Genomic DNA, 24,878 nt, shown 5'->3' on the forward strand with positions numbered 1-24,878 from the left:
ACAGGGTCTTATAGAATGAAAAACCCATAGGCAGTGTAGGCACACCCGCTGCCCCCCCTTAGGCAGCACCCCCCTTAAGCAACACAGGCATCTCCCCCCCCCCCCCGTAGGCAACCAGACCAGGCAGGAACGTGAACAGCTCGCGCCTTCTTTCTGCGCTGCTCTGCCCGAACTGAAGAACAGCTGTACAGCGAGGGAGATGGGCAGGAGCACGGAAAGCTCATGCCGATACAGCGCTGGACCCAACAAACTGTAAAAAATGTACGGGGGGGGGGGGGTAATTTGCTTTATAAGATGCACCCTTAGTCCCACCCACTTTTGGGGGGAAAAAGTGCATCTTATGGAGCAAAAAATACGGTAATAAAAAGCACAGAAAGAACATAACATACAGTTAAACAATCACAAATTATATATATACTACTATTGCTACTATTGCTATTAATTATTTCTAGCGCGCTACCAGACGTACACATGGCTGCACATAGTCACAAAGGAGACAATCCCTGCTTGAATAAGCTCACAATCTAATCATATCAAACATGTGAACTACACATAAGCTCATAATAAAATACTGTTCAACAAAACGAAGTATAGCAGCATCAAAGATCCAGTCCTGAGCCTTTCTAGTGCATAAAAGTTCAAACAAACAAAAGTTTTCAATTTTCTTTCAAATTCAGAGACAGATCTTAATATCTGAATAATTCCTGGTAGATTATTCCATATTCTTAGACCAGCCAAGGAAAAAGAGGGCCGAACTGTGCTTTTTTAGATTACAGTGACATTAAGCGCTGCTACTCAGATTACTATGTGGTTAACTTTGAATAGCTTTTTTCTGATCTAAGTTAAATAGTCAACCAGGCACTGGTGATGAATATCACTGGTCTTTTTGGGTCAGTAGGTGAAGAAGAAGTGACTAAAGCTATTTCAACTGCGACTCCAACAAGATCATTGTCTGATCCATGTAACACGAATATTATGAGACAGTTAGTTAAAAACATCAGCCCGTTTGTGCCGAAAACAGTAAATAAATCTCTAGTAGATAGATTTTTTCCTGAAGAATGTAAACAATCTACTATTACACCAGTCTTTAAAAAGACTGGTTTAGAGATAGCACTGATGTCATGTTATCGTCCAATTTCTGTTTCTTTTTTGGGAAAAGTGATAGAGAAACTGGTATTAAAACAACTTGGATGAATATGTTCAACAAATAGAATGCCTAGATCCCTGTCAGTTTGGATTCCAAAAAACACACAGTGTGGAACTATTATTAGTTTCAGTTGTTGATACCCTGAGGGAGGGATTAGACAGAAATGTATCCTACTGTATGATATCAATAGATGTTTTTGGTACTTTTGACTGTGAATTTGGAATTACTAGCGTTGAAATTGGAAAACTTAGGCATTGGTGACAAGGTTTTGAAATGGTTTGCCTCTATTTAATAGGAAGATCGTTTTGTGTGAAAAGAGGACAGAAAGTGTCTGTAAAAATATCGGTGGAGAAGGGTGGCCCCCAAGGGTCAGCATTAACAACATTGCTGTTCAATATTTACATGGCAACATTAGGGAAGGTATTTCAAAAGTTGGGAGTTCATTATAGAGTATAGGGCGATGATATTCTATTCTTTTTCCCTATAGGGGGACAACAACTAGGGGTCGAGGCAAAATAAAATCTGTGCATGAATGAGGTGGGAATGTAGATGTCTGGTGATAGTTTATAGTTGAACGTTAACAAAACTGAAGTGATGATTGTGAGTCAGGACAGGGATGGAATATTTCCTGAGTCTTTGAATGTGATGAGTGTCCAACTAAATGTGAGGAAAGAGATGGTGGTTCTGGGGGTTTGCTTGGATTCTACTCCTAACAATGGGAAAACAAATCTTGAAGACCATTCAAGAAGGATATGCTAAGCTACATATTTTGCACAGGCAGAAATCTATGTTGACATCTTATGATTTCAGATCAATAGTGCAAAGATTACTATTGTCATGATTAGATTACTGCAACTCGCTTTATCTCGGAATAGCCAAGACAAAATGTAAGGCGTTATAATTGCTGTTGAATTCAGCTGCAAGGCTGATTACTGGGGTCTCTAGAATAACTCATATTACACCTGTTTTGAAACAGTTACACTGGCTTTTGGTACAGTAGAGAGTACAATATAAGGTGTTATCCATAGTACATCAAGTTTTATATCAGATGGCCCCAGTATATTTTCAAATGTTTCTGGAAATATATCAACCAGGAAGAATGTTGAGGTACAAGAGTGGGATGAGATTGGGAATTGGGAGTGCACCATGCTGTGATGAGGGCTACAGTGTCCTCAGTAGCTGGACTGAAAATGTGGAATGCCCTAACAGGGAACTTGCGACTCTGTGTTGATCATGTAAATTTCAAGAAGTTGCTGAAAACACAGTTATTTGTTAATGCATTTATGTAATATTTCTTAGCAGTTAGTAATGAAGATGTAAAGTAAGATGTTCTTGTCTTCGTAATGATATTTCTCTTAATGATATATAAGTTTAATTGGAAATCGCTTGGTATCAGGCGGTATATAAATTTTTAACATACATAAATAAATAAAGGTGCCTAACTTACTCTGGCTTTTATAAAACTGTGGTAGAGGTTTCTACTGTGGATCGGTGAGGTAAATGCTCCAATGCTCATAGGAATTCTATGAGCATGAGAGCATTTACCTCAACAGCCCTTGGTAGAAACCTCAACTGTGGCTTTGTAAAAGTAGCCTTTAATTGGCAAAATCCCCTTAATAGCTCCAATAATTGAAAAAAAAAAAAAAAAAAACCCCAACTGAATTGGGCGATATGCACCTACCTGATTCTATAAAAGGTAGGTACCTATTGCATGGCACTTAGCAGCACCTCTCAGGAAACTACAAAGACATGGAATAGAGGGGGGGATATACAAAGATGGATAGGCAAATGGCTGAAGAACAGAAAGCAGAGAGTGGGCATAAATGGGAATTTCTCAGACTGGGAGAAAGTGACTTGCGGTATACCCCAGGGCTCGGTACTTGGGCCAATCTTATTTAATATTTTCATCAATGACCTAGAGGTAGGAATATCCAGTGAGATCATCAAGTTTGCAGACGACACAAAGCTATTCCGGGCAATCAGATCGCAGAAGGATAGCGAGGCACTCCAGAGCGACTTGTGTCAGTTAGAGAAATGGGCGGAGAAATGGCAGATGAAGTTTAATGTGGAAAAGTGCAAAGTAATGCTTTTAGGCAGAAAGAACAAGGAACACGAGTATAGAATGTCAGGAGCAACTTTGGGTAAGAGCGAACAAGAAAAGGACCTGGGTGTACTGATAGATAAGACCCTGAAACCGTCAGCACAATGTGCGGCGGCAGCAAAGAAAGCAAATAGAATGTTAGGCATGATAAAGAAGGGAATCATGAGTAGATCGGAGGGGGTTATAATGTCACTTTATAGAGCAATGGTCAGACCACACTTGGAATACTGTGTCCAACATTGGTCTCCCGTCCTAAAGAAGGACATAAAACTGCTGGAGAGAGTGCAGAGATGAGCAACGAAGCTAGTAAAAGGTATGGAGAAACTGGAATATGAGGAACGACTTACGAGACTGGGATTGTTCTCCCTTGAGAAAAGGAGACTGCGAGGGGATATGATCGAGACCTTCAAAATACTGAAAGGAATCGACAAAATAGAGCAGAAAAAAAATTATTTACAATGTCCAATGTGACACGGACAAGAGGACATGGACTGAAGCTAAGGGGGGGACAAGTCCAGGACAAATGTCAGGAAGTTCTGCTTCACACAAAGAGTGGTTGACACCTGGAATGCTCTCCCGGAGGAGGTTATCATGGAATCGACTGTCCTAGGATTTAAAAGCAAACTAGATGCACATCTCCTTACGAGAGGCATAGAGGGATATGGGTCACTATAAATTACAAGCAGTAAAATAAACCAAGCAGAATATATATAGTATATATATACTTGATCGAGTATCGAGTGCTCATAAGATGTAGTCATGAATGCTGTTTGTTGTCTTTTGTTAATTTACACATTCTTCTCTCTTGTTTTTGTAAGGTATGACCTCCGAATCCGTTACCTTCCTGAAGACTTCATTGAAAGTTTCATGAAAGACAAAACCACTTTGCTGTACTTTTATCAACAGGTTAGACATATGAGTTTCCCTTTATCCATCTTAATGCACCTGCTATAACCTGCATGATATTGTATGGTGTGCTGATGAATCCAAGGCCATGGCAAGAGCATCTTGGGAGTTCCCTGGTGGTGATGGCAGGAAATTAGGGATGCACACAGAGTAAACATTTTCAGCTCATTTTTAGTATGGGATTTTTTTTTTTTTAATTGGGGACTATTTTAGTTCAGTGGTTCCAGACCTGTCCTGGAGGACCACCAGGCCATTTGGGTTTTCAGGATAGCCCTAATGAATATGCATGAGAGAGATCTGCATATAATGGAGGTGCCAGTCATTCAAATCTATTCCATCCATATTCATTAGGGCTATCCTGAAAACCCGATTGGCCTGGTGGTCCTCCAGGACAGGGTTGGGAACCACTGTTTTAGTTCATTTCATACATCTTCATTTAAAAAATGCAATTCTGGCTTGGCAGATACTGAAATGTCAGGTTTAAACAGATATGCAGCCCAAGAGAAAAATACCAAACAAACCCTGGAACCTTTCAGAGAATAACATTAAAATATTTTACACAAAACAAAAACAAACAAACAAAACGATGCAATTCACACATTACAACTTTTAAGCATGTGTTATCAACTTAATAAGTGTGAATTTGTGGGTTAACACATTTTAAATCAATTTAACTTGCCAAGATACTTTTAGAGAACACTAGCATGCACCCAAATTGATGTGATAATATTTAGGCATGAACATTTATGCCAACTCAAATGTGCCATACAAAGAGCATATCATAATATTCAATGTTACAGTATATGCAAAGTTAGAGACACACCCATAACCAGCCTATGCTCTACTCCTTACATGCTATAGAACTTAGATCCGACCTTATAAAGTGTTGCCAAGTGAACTTAGGCACATACTTTCCAATTTTGGTGCTTCTGACATGCATAAGTGATGTGTACGGTTTGGTGCCCTGTAAATTAAGGTGTGCTAAAGAGTTCACGTCCCTGTGAGAATACAAGCAAGGACTGTCTGTTCAGCAGTTAGCAGCAGACTCTGCTTTTAAATACACTTAAGTAGTTACTGCTTAGTTTTGCCAGAAAGGAGACCTGCATTAGGTTGCCTGCTGCTGCTTGGAAAGAGAGTTGTTCTGAATTGACATTTATTTAATTTATTTATTTTATATCCCATCCTCCCCCAACGAGCTCAGAACGGGTTACAAAGCTAACATACATAATACTTAGTCAACATACACACAAAGTAATTTACCCCTCTTCTATTAAACTGCACTGCTCCCGACTCTCATAGGAACTCTATGAGCAGCGGGAGCAGCGGGGGCCATTCAGCGCAGCTCACCGCACTAAAAACTGCTAGCGCAGTTTAATAGAAGAGGGCCTTAGTTCAACATACATTGATATACATTTTTTTTTTTAATTCTTTATTCATTTTCAAACTTACAATAAGTGTGATAAAATGTCCAAACAAATTAGCAATATCTATATCACTTAATAATCATCAATGGTAACAGTGATAAATACTTAACTCCCACCCTTCCCCCCTTACCTATCAAATAATCAATACTTATACAATATATAGCTATAAAATTCCCCCCCCTCCTTCCCTCACAATTGAACTTGTAAATTTAAGGGAAAAGAAAATTTCATCTAATCAGTACAATACTTTGTTAATGGCTCCCAAACATCTTGAAATTTCTTGAAACTACCCCGCTGTATTGCCAGAAATCTCTCCATTTTATATATATATGACATAAGGAATTCCACCAAAAATTATAATTTCATCTACTCCAGTTTTTCCAATTATACGTAATTTGTTGAATGGCAACACCAGTCATTATAAGTAATAATTTGTTATACATTTAATTGGGAAATACTGACTGGATGGTCGTTAAACTGAAGAAGGTCGATTGGGATTTGATGTCCTGTAGTCTGTTCGACAGTGCAGAGGTACAGAAGGCATTGGGTCTAGATAGCTCATTCGGGGCTTCCCTGATGGGTGAGCTTGCCTACTATACTAGGCAAGGGATTTAGGTGAAGAGGCAGAGTGGCCTGTTCATGGCGTATGAGGAAAGTTAGCTCCGTTGCTCTTACATTAATTCAGTGCTTTCCAATTTTTTTGTGACTGCGACCCCATGATACCTGTCACATTAAATTGTGTGACCCGTTGGAGGTGCAGAATAATTATATACTTGCGGAGAACCCACTTACAGTAGGTTGTGACCCCATTTGCAGTCCTCACCCACAAACTCTTCATTCATCTCTTAAAACGAGTCATAATCACAGGATAAGAAAGCTACAGAAATATAGGTGATCAATAGTTATCGATAAATGAAATCTCTTAATCAGAAGCAAGGGGGAGGAGATCAACTGAATATGAGCTTACAGGTCATTATTCCAACCCTCCCTCCCCCCCTCTTCCGTTATTAAGCCATTAAAATAGAAACCAAAAATACCTATATAGACCCTGTGCTAGCAGCCTGGCAGTATTGTTCATCTGAGAAATCCAAGCCTAAACTTCTGAATGGTGGTTGAGTGAAACAGTGCTCTTACGTTAAAACCTAATGAGGCCATTGAGAAATGTGCTGAGTGAGCTTGAGAAGAAACGTAGCTCTGTTTGAGCACTAGAGGCACTGTGACCAAGACTCTTACTGGACAAATTGGTGCCCTCTCAGGAGCTATGTACTTTCAGTAGCACTTAACCTTGTGTGGGGTAAATTGTGTAAAGAATACATGCATAAATTGTTAGAATGTTGGCATATATGTGTGTAGGTGTGCACATCCATGCTTGAATGCCAAAAATCTGTCTAATCACTAATCTATAACAGGTGCTTAAATGCAATAGTACGTAGGTTGCAACTGGGCCTGCACACATACAGAATCTGGGTAGAGCATAGACAAGGTGCACAGTTGCATATGCAAATTATGGAATACTAAAATTTACATGTGTCTTTCATCAATTTTGGTGCAGTCATTTGCACCTGCTCTGTGGCTGGCATGGGTGCCCGTGCCTAAATTGTAGGATACATTTTACTTGTTATGTCAGTATTCTAGGAAAGAAATAGGCACTTATTTTACTACATAGAACACTGTCATAGTGTTGCTCTCTGCATGGGTGAAGGGTGGGTTCTCATATTTCTTGCAACATGGTCAACCTCTAGCACTGCTTCCCAGGGCTTCTATGTTTGCCTCTTTCTACCTGGCTGTACAGTTTTCATGGGTGTCTCCATGTTAGAGCAGATTGATCCTCTTTTGGTCAGTTTGGCGGAGGAGACGCAAACGTGAGGGGGCCGGATCATGCGCAGCTCTCTTCTTTTTCCTCCATCTTCTCATGCCACTGCTTCAGTTCTTTGTTTCCACTTTGAATGATTGCCTGTGTTGCTTTTATTTTTATCTCGATGTATTTATTAATCTTTCCTTCCCATCCTTTCCTAATGCATCATGTATGTTCATGCGTAAATGTCTCCCCTTTTTTTTCAGTTTAGATAAGTTTTTATTCTTCTTTTAACTTTTACTACATATTATTGTAAACCGTTTAGATACCTGTATGATAAACGGTATATCAAAAATAAAGAAACTTGAAACTTATTATTTGTAACTTCCCTGCTGCGGTGTCTGACCATAGCTGGAAGGGATGATTTATAGCCAGTGAGTGGTAGCTCTATGGCACTCGGTCAGGCTATTCTTTTTCAATCATATTGAGACAGACATGGGGGAAGCCACTGCTGTCTGTTTGTCCTAGGCTTGGTAGCATGGAATGTTGGTACCATTTTAGATTCTGCAAGGTTCTTGTGACTTGGATTGGCCACTGTTGGAAACAAGATTCTGGGCTAGATGTCATGATGTGCAACGCTGTGACTAGCTTTGGTTACTACTGGAAAGAAATAAGATATGCAGAAGATCTAAAGTGGGAACTAAAGAAGATGCTGCCTATACTCTTAACCTTTACGTTTTCTCTCATTTGCAGCTTCGCAATGACTACATGCAACAATATGCTACAAAAGTGAGTGAGGGCATGGCCTTGCAACTGGGATGTCTGGAGCTAAGGTAATGGCATTCAAAACAAAATTAATAATCCAAATGTTTGGGGCCAATCCAAATCTCGTGTCACCTTTTGCCTCAAAAGTATGTTTGACTGATTATTTATCTCAGTGTCTCTCAAACTGTGTGCCCTGAAGAGATTCCAAGTGTGCCATGAGAGTTTCCAGAATTTTACTTGAAAAAAAATTAACTTCATAAGTGTACACTAGCATTGTTAACATGCATGTCACGTACACAAGTGTCTGTCAGTGTTATGAGCTTCCATGGGATACAACTGCCCAGCCAAGCAACATTCCTTAATGTGATTGGTCCTTGAAAATTAATGGCAAGTAATTTTAGTTTGAGCAACAGAGTAATCCAAGGCTTTGTTACCGTTTGGATCTTCTTATCTTTGTGAACTTGGATTTTCAGCCTTGGCAGAAATTGTAAAAAAGAGAATGATTACAAATAGATGATGAAATGCGTGTTTGCTTGCCGACTATTGAGCTGCGTTTTGAGTTAATTTGCACTCATAAACAAGCTTATCCATCGCATTGATTAGCAATTCTATGCTATCTACTTTAGTTTCACCGTTGTTACAATTACCCATACATAGCTTAAAGAACTTTAAATAACTCTCAAATTTAATTTCTTGTTGGTTTTGCAGTTTCAGTTATAATATGCTGCGAAAAACACTTGCTCCATTTAGGGATCCTTTTATCAAGCTGCGGTAGGGGTTTAACGCGGGTTAAACCGCCTGCCGCGCTAGCCGCTAGCGCCTGCATTGAGCAGGCGTTAGTTTTTTAGCCAGCCGCGGGGGTTAGCACGTGATGAAATGTCCGACGGGCTAACCCTGCTAGCGCCCCATTAGTGTGCCACGGAAAAAATTTGCTTTGTTAAGTGTCGGAGCTTAAAAAGTTTGAGAGATACTGATTTATCTGATGGCAAACAGCTTTTTTTTTTTTTTTTTTAAATGCTGACCATCATCAGCTAAATTTTAGCCCTGGATATACATCACAGGACCATATGTCTCACCAGCATGGAATATCTAGGGCTAATTGTTACAGCTTAGGTTGGTCTCGACTGAATATTGACTGGGACCCTCATAAGGGTTTCTGCAAAGAAGCCACAGTACCCCACCTTTTTGATCTGCCTCTCAAAATGCTGATCATGTCTTGCTGCCATTTTTACAAGTTTTAACATTTTACTCCTTCCAGGAGGTTTTATAAAGACATGCCTCAGAACGCCCTGGATAAGAAATCCAACTTTGACCTCCTTGAGTAAGTATGCCATTTTATTTAATTATTTTTAAATATTGGAACTTATTAATTGCTTTGGCCCTCTTTTACTAAGCTGCGATAGAGATTTTTACCGTGACCTGGGGCGTTAAATGCTTCAACTCTGCTCCATTTATTTTATTTACTCAATTATATGAGATCACCTTTTTTACAACTACTCAGAGCAAGGGAAACAAAAAAATTCACGCACGTTGATCGTATAAATCAACAAACGCAGTAAATGCAAAACAATAAAGCCAAACATAACTGCTGGATTGTACTACAGAAAACAAATAATAGATGGAACAATATAGTCTTAAGTTGAAAATCAAATTAAATGGCCCTGTTCTACTGAGTTTCTAGAAATAAAGAGAATGGCTATAAAATGTTTAAGTCCTGAATACTGACTCAATGGTTGCTAGGGTATGAATTGAAAAGGGGTGAGGATTCTATGATTCATTGCGGCTTTCTTTGAGGCATGAAATAAATTTGACAATTTGGACCATCTATAAATGGCGCCATAAGTTAGGCTGTGGTAAGTGCCATACTGGCGCCTAACTTGCTTGCTTTAATTGGTTTTAATCAGCGTGGTAACTGATTGTGCCATTATAAACTAATTAAAACTCATTTTAAAAAGTAGGCGCTGGTAGACACCTACGAAGGTAGGCGTCATAATTGCGTCTAAGGAGGCTTCTAATGGAGCCTAAGGTCAAAGTAGGTATGGTTAGGGGCAGAGATGACCTTAGACGCCATTAGATGTAATTCTAAAAAGAACTTACGCATCTGCAATGTAGGCCAGTTAAACCCTGGCCTACATTGCAGGTGCCTAAGTTTTCTGGTAGGCATTGTTATCCATGATTCTTTAAATGGCACCTAAGCATGACTAAAACATGGCCAGCGTCAATTTTGTAGGCAGCTGCCTATTTAGGCATCGTTTACAGAATCTGATCCTGTAAGTTTGATATTTTTTGCTTAGGGATTTTTTTTCTTTGTTACTGTTTTTAAGATGGATGTAATTTTTTTGTTGAGGGGAAGATATGTTTATGTGTGAATTTTGATTGTCTTTTGTATTTAATTTTTTCTGTGTGATGTTTTTATGCAATTGTGATTCACTTTGTTCAAGTTTGTACTTATGAAATGCAGACTATAAATATGTAAATTAAGATAAGAAACCAAGGCCCAGATTCTATAAACAGCGTCATTGTTGGTGGCCACCTTAAAAGCGGCCGCTGATCGTGTATCAATCAGACAGTTCTGTCTGTAGAACTGTGCCTTCAGGAAAGGTAAGCACCAGAAATGTAGGCCAAGGTTTTCAAGACTTACATTTCCGGCGACTACCTTTTGTGTGAATTGTGCCTACAGAGGTGCTTTATAATACCTAATGCCACTTCCAGCATTAGCCATGCCTACAATGGCGTTAGATGTCATAAAACGCTTCTGTAGGCTTGATTCTGGCTCTGTTTTTCATAGGCGCCTGTAGGTGCCTTGAAATTTGTTTTAAGAGCGCTTGTAAACAGTGTTTTGCACTTAGGTGCCTAAATTAAGGTGTCATTTATAGCAGGGGTGCCCACACTTTTTTGACTCACGAGCTACTTTTAAAATGACCAAGTCAAAATGATCTACCAACAATAAAATAAAAAAAAAACACAACGCACACTGTACGCATAGAATTGTTAATTATCATTCCTATTCCGGGTTTTTTTTCAAAGAGGTCAAAGAAGATGACTCTATACACTGTCACCTCAGTAACAACCATACAAAAATAGACAAATACCCACCCCCTCCCTTTTTACTAAACCACAATAGCAGTTTTTAGCGCAGGGAGCTGCGCTGAATGCCCAGTGCTGCTTTTGACGCTCATAGGCTCCCTGCGCTAAAAACCACTATTGCGGTTTAGTAAATGGGACCATATTGTAAAATATAGACAGCAGATATAAATTCAGACACATTTTGATCACTAAATTTAAAATAAAATCATTTTTCCTACCTTGTCTGGTGATTTCGTGAGTCTCTTGTTGCACTTTTTTCTTCTGACTGTGTATCCAATCTTTCTTTCAGCCTATATGCTTCCTCTCCTCCACACCTCATTCCCTCCCCCAACTTTTTCTTCCTCCCTCCCTGACCTTTCTTTCTTTCTCTCTTTATGCCCCCTTTCTTTTTTTCTGTTTCTCTTCTTTCCTTCTATTTCCCTGCCTGCCCCTTTCTTTCTTTCTCCCTGCCCTTCCCCAAGCCACTGCCACTGCTGCTGCCAGCGGGGAACAGGACCCAAACGCCACCAATGGATAACGCCGACACCGCCCCATGCTCTCTCTGTTTCGGGCCAATCAATCTTCCTCTCCCCGACGACAATTCTGCCGTCGGAGAGGAAGTTCCGCCCAGCCAGGCAGCGATTGGCTGGCCCGAACTTCCTTTCCGACGGCAGAATTGATGTCGGGGAGAGGAAGATTGATCGGCCCGATAGATCGCCAAGGCAAAGTGAGTCCTGGATGATCGACTCACTTTGCCTTGGCGAGCTACCGGTCGATCACGATTGACCTATTTGGCACCCCTGATTTATAGAATATGGACCTTTGTTTATCTGTGCATGCTGAACTATTAAATGTAAATCCAGAAGCGTAACCAGGTTTTAGAATTGGAGGAGTATTCCAGAGCTTAACTATTCTCTGAGTGAAAAAAAATTTCCTCCTATAGGTTTTAAAAGTATTTTCCTGTAACTTCATCGAGTGTTCCCCTAGTCTTTGTAATTTTTGACGGAGCGAAAAATCGATCCACTTATAGCTGTTCTACTCCACTCAGGATTTTGTAGATTTCAGTCATATCTCTCCTCAGCCATCTCTTTTCCAAGCTGAAGAGCCCTGACCGTTTTAGTCTTTCCTCATACGAGAGGAGTTCCATCTCTTTTACCATCTTGGTCGCTCTTCTTTGGGCTGAGAACTTTTCAGCACATCCTTGTATTCTGATTTTTCTTAGAATGAATGCCTGTTTTTAACCTTTACAATATTTTTATTTGGGAGGGGGGTTCTAATAAATAGCAGTTGATTTTTGTGACTGCGTTGATAGTGACATTTCTTTCATCAGCTGTCAGCTACTTATACACACGTGTTTTTTTTGTGTGTGTGTTATTATATACTGATGTTCCTGTGTTATTTTAGGTAGTTTGCAATGCAAGGTCTTTGATAAAAATAAATCATTAATGTGTTCGTGTTCTCTGCTTTTCATCTTTCAGGAAGGACGTTGGACTGGATTTGTTCTTTCCAAAACAGATGCAGGAAAGCTTAAAGGTGAGGGACACAACGGTCTTTAGCTGGGGTTTTCTCAGTTTTTCAACTTTTAAAGGAATCAATGTTATTGGAGAGCAACCAGAATCTACAAACTCATTTTTGACTGGTGTTAACCATTAGAGGAATACTGCAGAACAGAGCCTGTTTTGAATGCAAAATAGTGTTTTCTGAACAGAAAACCAAGTATCATCCTTGCAGGGGCCAGTTATTATATAGTTCAAGGGCTGCATCTTCTGCAAGCGCTTTTTACCTTCTACCTTTTTTTCCAGTTCTGAAAGAACATGCATAATTTTCCTTTGAAAATTGCTAAAGGAAAATGCAAAGTTCTTGTGCATAATTTCCTCTCCTCTCCTCTCCTAAATAAAACCCCAGATATACCTCCAGTGAAGGTAAAAGGAGCACATTGTGGAGGAACATGATACTTTTATCTATATCAGTGGTCTCAAACTCAAACCCTTTGCAGGGACTCATTTTGGATTTATAGGTACTTGGAGGGCCTTAGAAAAAAATTAGTTAATGTCTTATTAAAGAAATGACCATTTTGCATGAGGTAAAACTCTTTATAGTTTATAAATCTTTCCTTGAAAAGAGGAGACTGAGAGGGGACATGATCGAAACATTCAGAATAATTAAGGGAATAGACTTAGTAGATAAAGACAGGTTGTTCACCCTCTCCAAGGTAGAGAGAACGAGAGGGCACTCTCTAAAGTTGAAAGGGGATAGATTCCGTACAAATGTAAGGAAGTTCTTCACCCGGAGAGTGGTAGAAAACTGGAATGCTAATCTATATAATAAAACCGTAGGCGGCGCATGCGCAGTCTTATCAGCGTGCTTCCATGATCCGTATGTCCGTGGCCGCCAAGACTGCAGCATGCCCCGCGCTTACTACGGCCCCACGCGCAGCTGAGTTCGGCACGGCGGTTTCCCCAGATAGGGGAAGCCGAAAAACTCAATCCCGCCTCATGGTCCTGCCGCCGCTCACGAATTCCCCCCCCCCCATCCTCCTGCAACAGCCGCTACCGCTCCTGTTCAAAGCGGCCTGCTGAGGTTCGCGGCCGCTGTAACGAACCTCGCAGGCCGCTCTCCACATGGTAGCACGTTCCCTCTGACGCAATCGCGTCAGAGGGAACATGCTACCGAGTTGGAGAGCGGCCTGCGAGGTTCGTTACAGCGGCCGCGAACCTCAGCAGGCCGCTTTGAACAGGAGCGGTTGCGGGAGGGGGGGGAGTTTTAACAGGAGGAGTCGCCGAAAAAAACCTTCAGCCGCAGCAGGCCAGCACACGGGAAGGGAAGGGGGAGGGGCCGAACGGAGCAGGGCAGCTCAAGGTAAGAAGGGAATGGGGGGTGGGGGAAAATGTTTCTACTACTCAGCAGGGACCTGGAGGGGAAGGGAAAACCGCTGCTGCTTCTGCAAAGGAAAGTGGTAGTAGGGGAGAGAAGGGAATGGGGGGTGGGTGGGGGAAAATGCTGCTACTACTTCTCAGAGATCTGGAGGGGAAGGGAAATATCACAGCTGCTTCTGCAAAATAAAGTGGGGGGGGAGAGAAGGGAATGGGGGGTGGGGGAAAATGCTGCTACTGCTTCAGCAAGGACCTGGAGGGAAAGAGAAATACCGCTGCTGCTTCTGCAAAGGAAAGTGGGGGGGGGGGGAGAGAAGGGAATGGGAGGGTGGGTGGGGGGAAATGCTGCTACTACTTCACAGGGATCTGGAGGGGAAGGGAAATAGCACTGCTGCTTCTGCAAAGGAAAGTGGGGGGGGGGGGAGAGAAGGGAATGGGGGGTGGGTGGGGGGAAATGCTGCTACTACTTCACAGGGATCTGGAGGGGAAGGGAAATAGCACTGCTGCTTCTGCAAAGGAAAGTGGGGGGGGGGAGACACAGAAAGAAATACAGACAGACAAAGGAGGCTAGGGAGAGAGACAGACAGAAATAAAGACAGACGGGACCAGAGAGACACAGAAATAAAGACAGACAGGCAAAGGGTGCCAGGGAGAGAGATAAAAAAATTGCAGGAGGGAGAAAGACAGAAAGAAAGGAAGAAAGAAACAGGAGCAGGGAGAGAGACATAAAGAAAGAAAGACAGACAGCCATATATTCTAGCACCCGTTAATGTAACGGGCTTAAACACTAGTATATTATATTACTTCTGATTGAACATTCCTCCATATTATATTTAGTTCTTCTAGAACCTGTGTCTTGAGGAAAACTTGATGTTGGCTTTAGTCTCAGCAACTCCAAATCTTACATTTCAGACTTTGTTCCTTTCAATTTACTGCCCCATATAACTGGAATAAAGTACTTGAATCCATGCGTCAGGCCCTTTCCCTTCCCTTGTTCAAATGTAGGCTGAAAACCCACCTTTTTGAGACAGTCTTCAACTCATAACTCTACTCCCCACTGTCCTCTGCTCATCACCCTAGCCAGAAGTTTAACCATTCCCGCTAACTGTAACCCCTACCTTGGCATCCTGTTTGATTAGATTATGAGTTAATTCGATCAGGGACTGTCATCTTCTTTACAGCGCTGTGTACGTCTGGTAGCACTCTAGAAATAATTGGTAGTAGTAATAGTGAACTGCGCACTAAAATTATAAAATGCTGTCTACAGCCCAACAAGCATCTCTGCATATGACATATAACTGTGTGCAAGTACCATATTTCCCCAACGATAGGCCGCCCCACATTATAGGCCGTCCTATCCTATAAGCCGCAGAAAATGCTTATTTATGTTTTAAACCCCATGGTATTAGCCATGCCGTTAATGAAGTAAAATACAGTATACTGCTTAGTTTAAAAGTTTTTGCCACCAACTTAGTTAACAGCGAATGTACCAGTACCTTTTTAAAATCCTCCTGTCTCTCTCTCGATGGACGGCTGCCTCCTCCAATCTCGCAGCCAGGGGTGCAGGGCAGGAGTGAGCTTATCAGCTCCAGCCTGGTCCCGTGCCACTTCCTGAATGGCTGCTGTCAATTCTTGTGGGACTCACAAGATTGGAGGAGGCAGCGGGCAGCCGTCCAGCGAGAGAGAGACAGGAGGATTTTAAAAAGGTACGGGGGGATGGGGGAGGGGATGATTTACAGGGGGGATGATTTAAAAAGGCACAGGAGGATGATTTAAAGGGGGATGTCTTTAGATAGGCTACCCCATTTAAGCAAGCCACACCCACTACTCATGTTTGTAAAATCAATCTATAAGCCGTGGCCTATCGTTGGGGAAATACGGTACTGGTATTCTATAACTTAGTTAGTTTTTACCTAACTTTAAATGTCAGTTTTTAGACTGAGGAGGATATTATTAATCAGAAAGTAAAGCCAAGCTATATTGTTCTCATTCACTGAATAGATGCTGAAAGTGCTAATTTTACATACTGGTGGTTTTCCTTTGTGGGCCTCCTTAGTCTGTTCTGTGGAACTTGAAGGCTATTATCTGTTTCTTTTTTTTTGGCTTTCAAGCCCAAGCAGTTCCGTAAAATGATCCAGCAGACTTTTCAACAGTATGCTTCGCTGCGTGAAGATGAGTGCATCATGAAGTTCTTAAACACGCTGTCCAGCTTTACCAACATTGACCAGGAATCCTATCGCTGTGAATTAGCAGTAAGTAAAGTTCAGTCAAAGCCTGGAAATGGTGTACCACATGAGCAGCTAGAAATCCAATGGAGATACTGGACTTCCATCAATATCATGAAACATCTCCCATGGCCGCCTTACCACTGTGATATGGTTCCTGAAGAGATGGAATAGGTCGATTAGGGTTAAGGGATCACCTGACAGGTTTTGGAACTTTTTCACTATTTTGGCCTTCTTTTTTGGATTTTAGATTTAATTGCTTCTCTTTCTAAATCCACACTCAGTGCAACTTGCATTCAGGTGCAACAGAAATAAATTTCTGTAACAGTGCACCTGTATATAGGTCCTATTCTATAAAGGAAAGTGTGTGCATACTTTTGTTTATAAAATACTTACATATCAAGTGAAATATGGACCTTTAATGTAGGTGTGAGCTTTCATGCCAGCCATTGTTGGCATAACTGCTTTTATTAAACTGCTGTAAGTCTTCGGGCTGTCGGCAGCATGACTGAAGAAAACACGCTGCCTTCGGCGACCTGGAAGCTTTCTGCTACTGCTTTCTGCCTATGCAAGAACAGGAAGCAGTAGCAGAGGAGGAGCTTCTGGGTCACCAAACGCAGCGTGTATACTTATATGATGCTGCCAATGGCCTGAGGAGTTACAGCAGTGCACAGTGAACAAGCACTGGATCCTGCGAATTGGGGGGGGGTGAGAACTCCGGATAGGAGTGGGGGTGAGTGGTAAGGAGGATTCTGGATAGGTGTGCGAGCTGCTGTAGGGGATACTAGATGTTTGTTTTCCACAGACAAAAAGCTATAAAATTAAAAAGGCTTGCAACCGAGTCCTCAAAAAGAGGACATCTGGCAACCCTAGTGCTGTATTCCAGTGCTTTCTCTCCTGTTTGAAATGAAGGTTTTTATGGTGTTTTGGCATCAGGCATTGAAAAAGTTCCATTGTTTATGGGGTTCTGAGATATTTGCCATCAAACTAGAGTAAATGTTTGTTGAGCTGTAGTGGTGATATTTCAGACCTGCAGATAATGACTTTTTATGTGACGGTTTATTAATAACATCTTTTTTCTTATTTTAGCAGGGATGGAGCATCACAGTAGATCTGGTGATTGGACCTAAAGGCATTCGGCAGCTAACTAACAAAGAAACAAAGGTAGTGGACAAATATATATAGCCTTAAAGGACTTATTACTTAGCCATAATTTGTTAATATCTTTTCTATTGTAAATCTATAATTCTTAGTACAGTCAAATCTCGGTTTAAAAGTGTTTTGCAAGATGAGCAAAACATTTACAAAATCAGCGCCTCAGAAACCGAGCTTGACTTGATTTACGAGCAAACCCCCCTCCCGCGATCCAGCATCCCCCCCCCCGCTCGCGTCACCCTCCCCCACCATGATCTAGCATCACCCACCCAAACACATTGGCTTACCCCCATCTGGCACCGTCACCAGCACCAACGCACAGGACATGCCGGGGTGCTGGTGCCCGAAGATCTGCTGTCTTCCTTTTGCTAGGCCTTGAGCATCTGCGCATGCAGGGCAGGATTAATTTGTCGAGGGCCCCTAGGCACACAAGTACACTGGCCCCCCTGCCCTGCCCCACCCCACCCCACCATGCGCCCAGGCGGAAACAGGAAGCTGTGTCAGAGGGAAGCTTTGGGCAAGCAGCACCGCTTACAAAATTACAGTTCCTGTTGCCTTTCTTACCCGCGTTGCTTGCTTGTCTTATTTTCCGGCGATGGGAGGGCTGCATTGCTGATCGGGGGGGGGGCCCGTGTTGTCGATCGGGGGGGTGGGCCATGTTGCCGATTGATGCTGGAGGGGCCCATTGCCATTTGGGAAAAACAATATTGATGCCCTCCTTCATCGGGCCCCCCTGACCATTTCGGACCCTAGACACGTGCCTACTGGGCCTATTGATTAATCCTGCCCTGTGCGCATGCTCAAGGCCTTCTAGTTCTCACTTTCTTTGAGATTTGAAAGATTTGTTAGGTAATGCGTGACTACAAAGTGGTGGGTAATTCATTCTACAAAGCAGTAAATAGAAAAGAACAAGAACGGAAGACTTGACTCCTTGACTGAACACCTTTAAACGATGGAAAAGACAGCTTATAAGCAGTTGAAGATCTACGACCACTTTGCAGTGACAGACCTAAAGGCAATGATAACACTGAGTCACCTAATTGTCCATAAAATATTTTAAAAACTAGACAGGCACATTTGAACTTGACTCTTAAATGAATAGGAAGCCAATGTAGTGATCTCAAGAGGGGTGTGACATGTTTGAATGTATTTTTATTAAAAAAAACAACAAAACAGTATTCTGTATTAGTTGTAGACATTTTGAATTACCTTTACTAATACTACAATAAACTGAATTATAATTGTCCATCTGCGTTAATACTGTCGACTGAACAATCGTGGCAAAATAATGTTGATAAAATAGAGCTTGTACTGACTTCAGGTGACGTAAACTTAGAAAACATTTTCTCACTAGATTATTTATCTTTTGTCAAAAAGATAACATAGAATCTAGTGCAATACCCAATCTTCTTGATGATTTATAGACAAAACTCCTCTAGAGTCTAAAAAAATATTATTAGGAAGTTTCAAACAATCAGGCCCTAGCTACAACAATTTAGTATTCCCGGGTTTAACTTCATCATGGCCAAAATTGATCAGTGTAACAATCTGTTAATACAAGAACAATTAGAGGCAAAGTTATTTGAAGCTGGACTAACTTCTTTTGGTATAAAAATATCTACATATGTAAAAAGAATTTCACCTGGACCTAAAGAGATGACACTTAATGATGTCATAGAAACATAGAAACATAGAAGATGACAGCAGATAAGGGCCATAGCCCATCAGGTCTGCCCACTCTACTGACCCACCCCCAAGTCTACTATCCTAGGGATCCCACTCCTGGTGACAGGTTCCCTTGGCTCAACCCTCTAAGGGATCCCACATGGGCATCCCATTTGCTCTTAAATTCTTGCACGCTGTTTGCCTCGATCACCTGCACCGGGAGCTCGTTCCAAGGATCAACCACTCTCTCGGTGAAGAAATATTTCCTGGTATCGCCATGAAATTTCCCACCCCTGAGTTTGAGCAGATGTCCTCTTGTGACTGAGGGTCCTTTGAGAAAGAGAATCTCTTCTTCCATCTCGATACGGCCGGTAATATACTTAAACGTCTCGATCATGTCTCCTCTCTCCCTACGTTCCTCGAGTGAGTACAGCCACAAATTTTTCAGCCTTTCCTCGTACGATAGATCCTTGAGCCCCGAGACCATCCTGGTGGCCATCCGTTGCACCGACTCTACTCTCAGCACATCTTTTCGGTAGTGTGGCCTCCAGAATTGCACACAGTATTCCAAATGAGGTCTCACCATGGTTCTGTATAATGGCATTATGACTTCAGACTTCCGGCTGACAAAACTCCTGCGGATGCAACCTAACAACTGTCTTGCCTTAGATGAAGCCTTCTCCACATGATCAGCAGTTTTCATGTCTGCGCTGATGATCACTCCCAAGTCTCGTTCTGTTGAAGTTCTAGCTAAGGTCTCACCATTCAAGGTGTAAGTTCTGCACGGATTTCTGCTGCCGAGGTGCATGATCTTGCATTTCTTAGCATTGAAGCTCAGCTGCCAGGTCGAGGACCAAAGCTCCAACAAATGTAGGTCCTGTGTCATACTATCAGGTGAATTGCCGTCTCTCACTATATTGCATAGTTTGGCGTCGTCAGCGAATAACGTTATCTTACCTTGAAGCCCCTGAGTTAGGTCCCCTATGAATATGTTGAAAAGGAGTGGGCCCAAGACTGAACCCTGCGGTAAACATTGAAAAGGATGGGGGACAGTGGAAAAGGATGAGGGGACAGTGGAAATCCCTATCTATCTCATTGGACTCACAGTCTCTGTAATATACTTGGGACAATGGGGGATTAAGGCCCAAATTCTGTAACCAGCGCCTAAAGTTAGGCACCTATTTTGGAGGCGTCCAACTAGATAGGCGCCTATCTAAATTGAATAACAAGCTCAATTAAGCTTTTTAATCAGCACCGATTGAAACATAGGCACCTATCAAGAAAGCGCGATTCTGTAACAAGGTGTCTCTAAAAATTTAGGCGGCCTTCAAAAAAAAGGCAATGTGTATGTTAGGCATGGGCGTGGCTACATTTTAGGCGCCTTGTTGCAGAATCGCTGCTCTTAAGCATGCTTAAGTGCTCAGCTAGGCACCTAACTTGTAGTTGTGCCTAGAGCTGGCCTATTTCTTGGGCTCCTCCAAATTAGGTGCCGCTCAGTGTAAGTCACTAAACAGCACCCAATTTTACTTGAATCGCGTAGAAAAGTGTTTAATTAGGTGCTTAACTTTTGGGCGCTTCTTATAGAATTTGCCCTTAAGTGACTTGCCCAGGGCCACAAGGAGCAACATGGGGTTTGAACCCACAACCTCAGAGTGCTGAGGCTGTAGCTCTAACCACACTCTTTGTCCTTGCATTCTTGTGTTTAGTATTGTTTTCCTAATAGTATCATGCATTTCAAGTTGACTTTTTGCCTTTTTCCTTGCAGCCCACTTGTTTAGCTGAATTCAAGCACATCAGATCTATCAAGTGTTCTCCCCTGGAGGATGACAAGGCTCTCCTGCTGCTGGAGATATCTGGGGCACCTCAAGTAAGTTTCTGATGTCATAGGAGAAAAACATACTGATTGGCTGAGGCGCCTCGGACTCCTCCCTGGGAGGAACCTGTTGTGCCTCAGCCAATTGGTGCCTTAGGCCCCTCCCCGTGCATCAGATGATGCACTGGGGCGGGGCCTAAGGTCTCTATTGCGCAGTGGCAGCCCGGGGAGCAGGAGCAGGAAGACTTAACTCCTGCTCCCGAAAATCAGCGTAGGAGCAGGAGGGTCCGGGCACCCCTCCTGCTCCCGAAGATAGAGCTCCTTGCCGGAAGGAGCAGGAGGGACCGGGCACCCCTCCTGCTCCCAACTCTTTCAAAGGTACCAGGGTGAGTGGGCCAACCAGGTTTGGGCCGGGGGGTGGGAGGCCTAGGAGCAGGAGGGACTGAGCACCCCTCCTGCTCCCAACTTTTTGGTGCCGGGGGTGGGTGGGCCATGCCGGGAAGGGGGCAAGGGCCATGCCGTGCCAGTCATGGGGAGGGAGGGTTGGAGGGCAAGGGCCATGCCGGTCGTGTGTGGGTGGCGGCCATTCTTCGGGGGTGCTTTTATGTGTGGGGGCACTTTTAACAGGCCTGCCTGTATTTTTATTCATTTTTTTTATGGGGCAGATATTTTGCGGGTGTAACACACGCAAAATATCTGTGCCATGGAAAAAAATGAATAAAAAAGACAGGCAGGACTGTCAAAAAACCTGCAGACCTGTCGGTAACTTAGTTACCGATAGGTCTGCAGCAGTTGGGTTTGTCAGCAGTAAAACCCGACTTAAAATAGCAAAGCAATTGCTAGTGAATCAAACGCTTGGCTATTTTGCATGGGGTTTTACTAATGTGCATGGGAGGCTTGGGATCAGATTGCTATAGGCCTTAGTGAATAGTGCAGGAGGGAAAGGGCTCGCAAACCGATCGGTACTCGATCGGTTTGCTTAGTGAATCCTGGCCTAAATTAGAAGAGAGCATAAGATACGAGGAAAATAGGAAGATGAGGAATAACGTTTACATACTGTAATTACAAGACAGAGATTTTTGAGATTATGTGAGTAATTGCTACTATTTTAACGACCCAGGCTGTTAATTATACCAGTGTTACATTATGCAAATCTGACTACCATGCTTAAGTCACAGAGATTAAAGAAAGAACAAGAGCAGGAGTCTTAATAGGACTTCATGGCTCAAGTCTCCTGATAAAAGAGAAATGACACCATTCTGCTCTCAATGTTTTAACAAGGCCATAAAGATACACATAAAAACTGTGGGCTAGATGCACAAAACACAGTCGCTAAGATCGTGCGGGTTGCTGTGGGCTGATATTTTGGCTGATTCTGAAACAGAGAGTGATGTCCCAACAAGTTTGTATGTAAATAATTTTTGTGGAGGTTCGCCATAATCCCATGAGAGTGACTTTGAAACATGCACAGAGACGGTTTAGTAAGCCCAAACAGCTGAGTGGCAGGGCTAGCCCCAAAGCAACCTCCTTCCACTCAGCTGTTGGGGCTTTTTTTTTTTTAATGGCACAGAAACTGCAAGTCGCACCCCCTCCCCCCCAACAGTCCTCACTGCCATTGACACCCCCGATGACCCCTGGAACCAAAATGAAGGCAGTATGGATGCCCATTCCCTTCTACTGCCATGACACCCCCTTGCAAGCCAAACCGCCCCACTCCCTCACAGGATTCCCTCTCCCCGCACTTCAATAAAAATTGTTAGAAAGGATGCCTACTCTCTCCTGCTGCTGTGAACCCCCCCTCCGAACTGACCCCCTCACTAGGCCCCCCCAAACTGACCTCTCCCCTCTTCTTCCCCATGTTACCAAAAATTGGCAGGAGGTATGCCACTCCCTCCTGCCACCAGATGTCCTCCGGCCCCATCCGGAGGAAGGACGGAGTGGGCATCCCTCTTGCCAATTTTTGGTAAAGTGTGGAAGGGGAGGGGTCAGATTGAGGGGTCCTGGTGACGGGGGCAGTTTGGCAAGGGGGATTGCAGTGGCAGGAGGGAGTAGGCATCCCTCCTGCCAATTTTTATTGGTGCAGGGAGGAGGGATCCTGCAAGGGGGGGGAGCAGTTGCAGGAGGGAGTGGGCATCCCTCCTGCCTCTATTTTGGTTCTGGTGGGTTGTCAGGAAAGTGGTTGTCGGGGGAGGCGGGGGGAGGCTCGCCTTTTTTTTTTTTTTTTTTTTGGAACAGATATTGTGTGTTTGTTACTCACACACAACATCTGTACCCATAGAAAAAAAAAATAAAAAAACAGGTAGACCTGTCGATTTTTGGGGGGTCGGTATTACTGATCCAATTCTGGTATGTAATGTTAGGCCATCAATTGATTGGCTATTTTTAATAGTAATGAGGTCATTTGCATGCCAGAATCAAAGAATGTACAACCACCATAGAAAAACCACATGGTGAGCCAGTTTAAGACCAAAGTTCGTTGGTTGCTAAACCTGTGAAACTGGTTTAGCGACGATCAGTACCCGATCGGAGCATTTAGTGCATCTAGCCCTGGGAGTCTTCGATAGAGGGATATCAAAATCCTATCAGTCGGTATTAGAAACTAAGGCATTCATGGAGGTCCTGAATTTGCAGGGTGTGTTCTAGTGCTGTGTGAGGCCTATGTGAGTGCAATTACAATACATCCTACACATTTATATTCTGCCAAATCTTCCCCAGAGACCCAAAGCACATTACAGTGAAGTAACCAAAACAGATATCAGGAAGTACAAATTTCTCAATAAAGTGTTATAAACACAGAAAAAAACATAAACATAATTAAAAAAGAAATTTACAAAATAAAAACATTTTTATATGGAGGCAGAAAACCAAGTAAGAGAGTTTGCTGAAAAGTTCTCGGCTCAACCAACCAACTTCCTAAATTTTGAGCGTTATTTGCCACTGTAGCTGCAGAGTGTTATCTTATTTCGTTAAGTGCCAATTTGCAGAAAGGAAATTCTTTTTCACTGAAAGGGTGGTTGATCGCTGGAATAGTCTTCCACTTCAGGTGATTGAGGCCAGCAGCGTGTCTGATTTTAAGGCCAAATGGGATCGTCACGTGGGATCTTTTCACAGAGAAAGGTAGGGGAGAGTCATTAGGGTGGGCAGACTAGATGGGCCATGGCCCTTATCTGCCGTCTATTTCTATGTTTGGGTCCGGGTTCTTACCCTCTTGGATACAAACTGTTTTATGTTCATTTTTAATATATGTTCATTGAAGACTTGGCATTTTGTACACCATTCCTGCAGTTTTTTTCCTTTGTTCCTTGACATTGTTTCAGATCATTGATTGAACCATATCCACGTCATTCTCTTCTTGGTTGGGGTGAGAACTTTTGTTTGAGAGCAAAGAGTGCTAGGTAAGCTATTCCAGATAAAACATTTGACATGGAAAAGAACAATCCAACACTTTATTGTAGTGTAAGCCCTTAACTGGTTATTGCATCCAAAAGGTTCTATTAACTTATAATGTTAAAACATTTTCTTCTTCTTTGTTGTATCTACTTTCTGTAACCGCATCAAATTGAAAGACATTTTGCGATATATAAATAAAGTCTTATCTTATGCTAACTGGTGGAAAGTGTGGCAGAAGGCTATACTTTGTCCTTAAAGAGTTAAAGACCCCTAAAGCAGAACAAGAAGTGAATATGCTTATAACTCAATTGATGTTATTCCTTTAAAGCCTTTAGCTATTAAAACATCCTGCTTGGCTGTGGCTGAAAACATGGCAGATCTGATAGATGGGTACTGCAGGCTGCAAAATGAATATGAAAAATCTCTAATCGTCCGTTCCAATAAAGGTGAGGAGACGTCTAAGTAGCCTGCCTCCTATATTTTCTGTCTTCATTTACTGTTGTATTCGCTGAAAGGAGGATTTTGGGTGTGCAAATGTCAGTTTTTCATCAGG

At 42.5% G+C, this 24,878-nt stretch overlaps 1 protein-coding gene across 5 annotated transcripts in view; it reads left to right on the plus strand.

The window, feature by feature from the left end:
* The window catches only part of PTK2B (protein tyrosine kinase 2 beta), a 295,556-nt gene that overhangs the window by 153,864 nt on the left and 116,814 nt on the right, over window positions 1-24,878 (plus strand). For 4 of the 5 annotated variants that reach the window (XM_033937098.1, XM_033937096.1, XM_033937099.1 and 1 more), the window contains 8 exons: window positions 4,067-4,154; window positions 8,127-8,206; window positions 9,397-9,459; window positions 12,683-12,737; window positions 16,189-16,329; window positions 17,392-17,466; window positions 20,888-20,989; window positions 24,654-24,771. In XM_033937098.1, the coding sequence (XP_033792989.1) occupies window positions 4,067-4,154; window positions 8,127-8,206; window positions 9,397-9,459; window positions 12,683-12,737; window positions 16,189-16,329; window positions 17,392-17,466; window positions 20,888-20,989; window positions 24,654-24,771 (722 nt within the window). The remainder of the gene's footprint in view (window positions 1-4,066; window positions 4,155-8,126; window positions 8,207-9,396; window positions 9,460-12,682; window positions 12,738-16,188; window positions 16,330-17,391; window positions 17,467-20,887; window positions 20,990-24,653; window positions 24,772-24,878) is intronic. The other variant, XM_033937100.1, reaches the window with a different exon arrangement.

Source organism: Geotrypetes seraphini, chromosome 3, assembly GCF_902459505.1.
Source record: "Geotrypetes seraphini chromosome 3, aGeoSer1.1, whole genome shotgun sequence".
In the NCBI taxonomy this organism is placed as follows: Eukaryota; Metazoa; Chordata; class Amphibia; order Gymnophiona; family Dermophiidae; genus Geotrypetes; species Geotrypetes seraphini.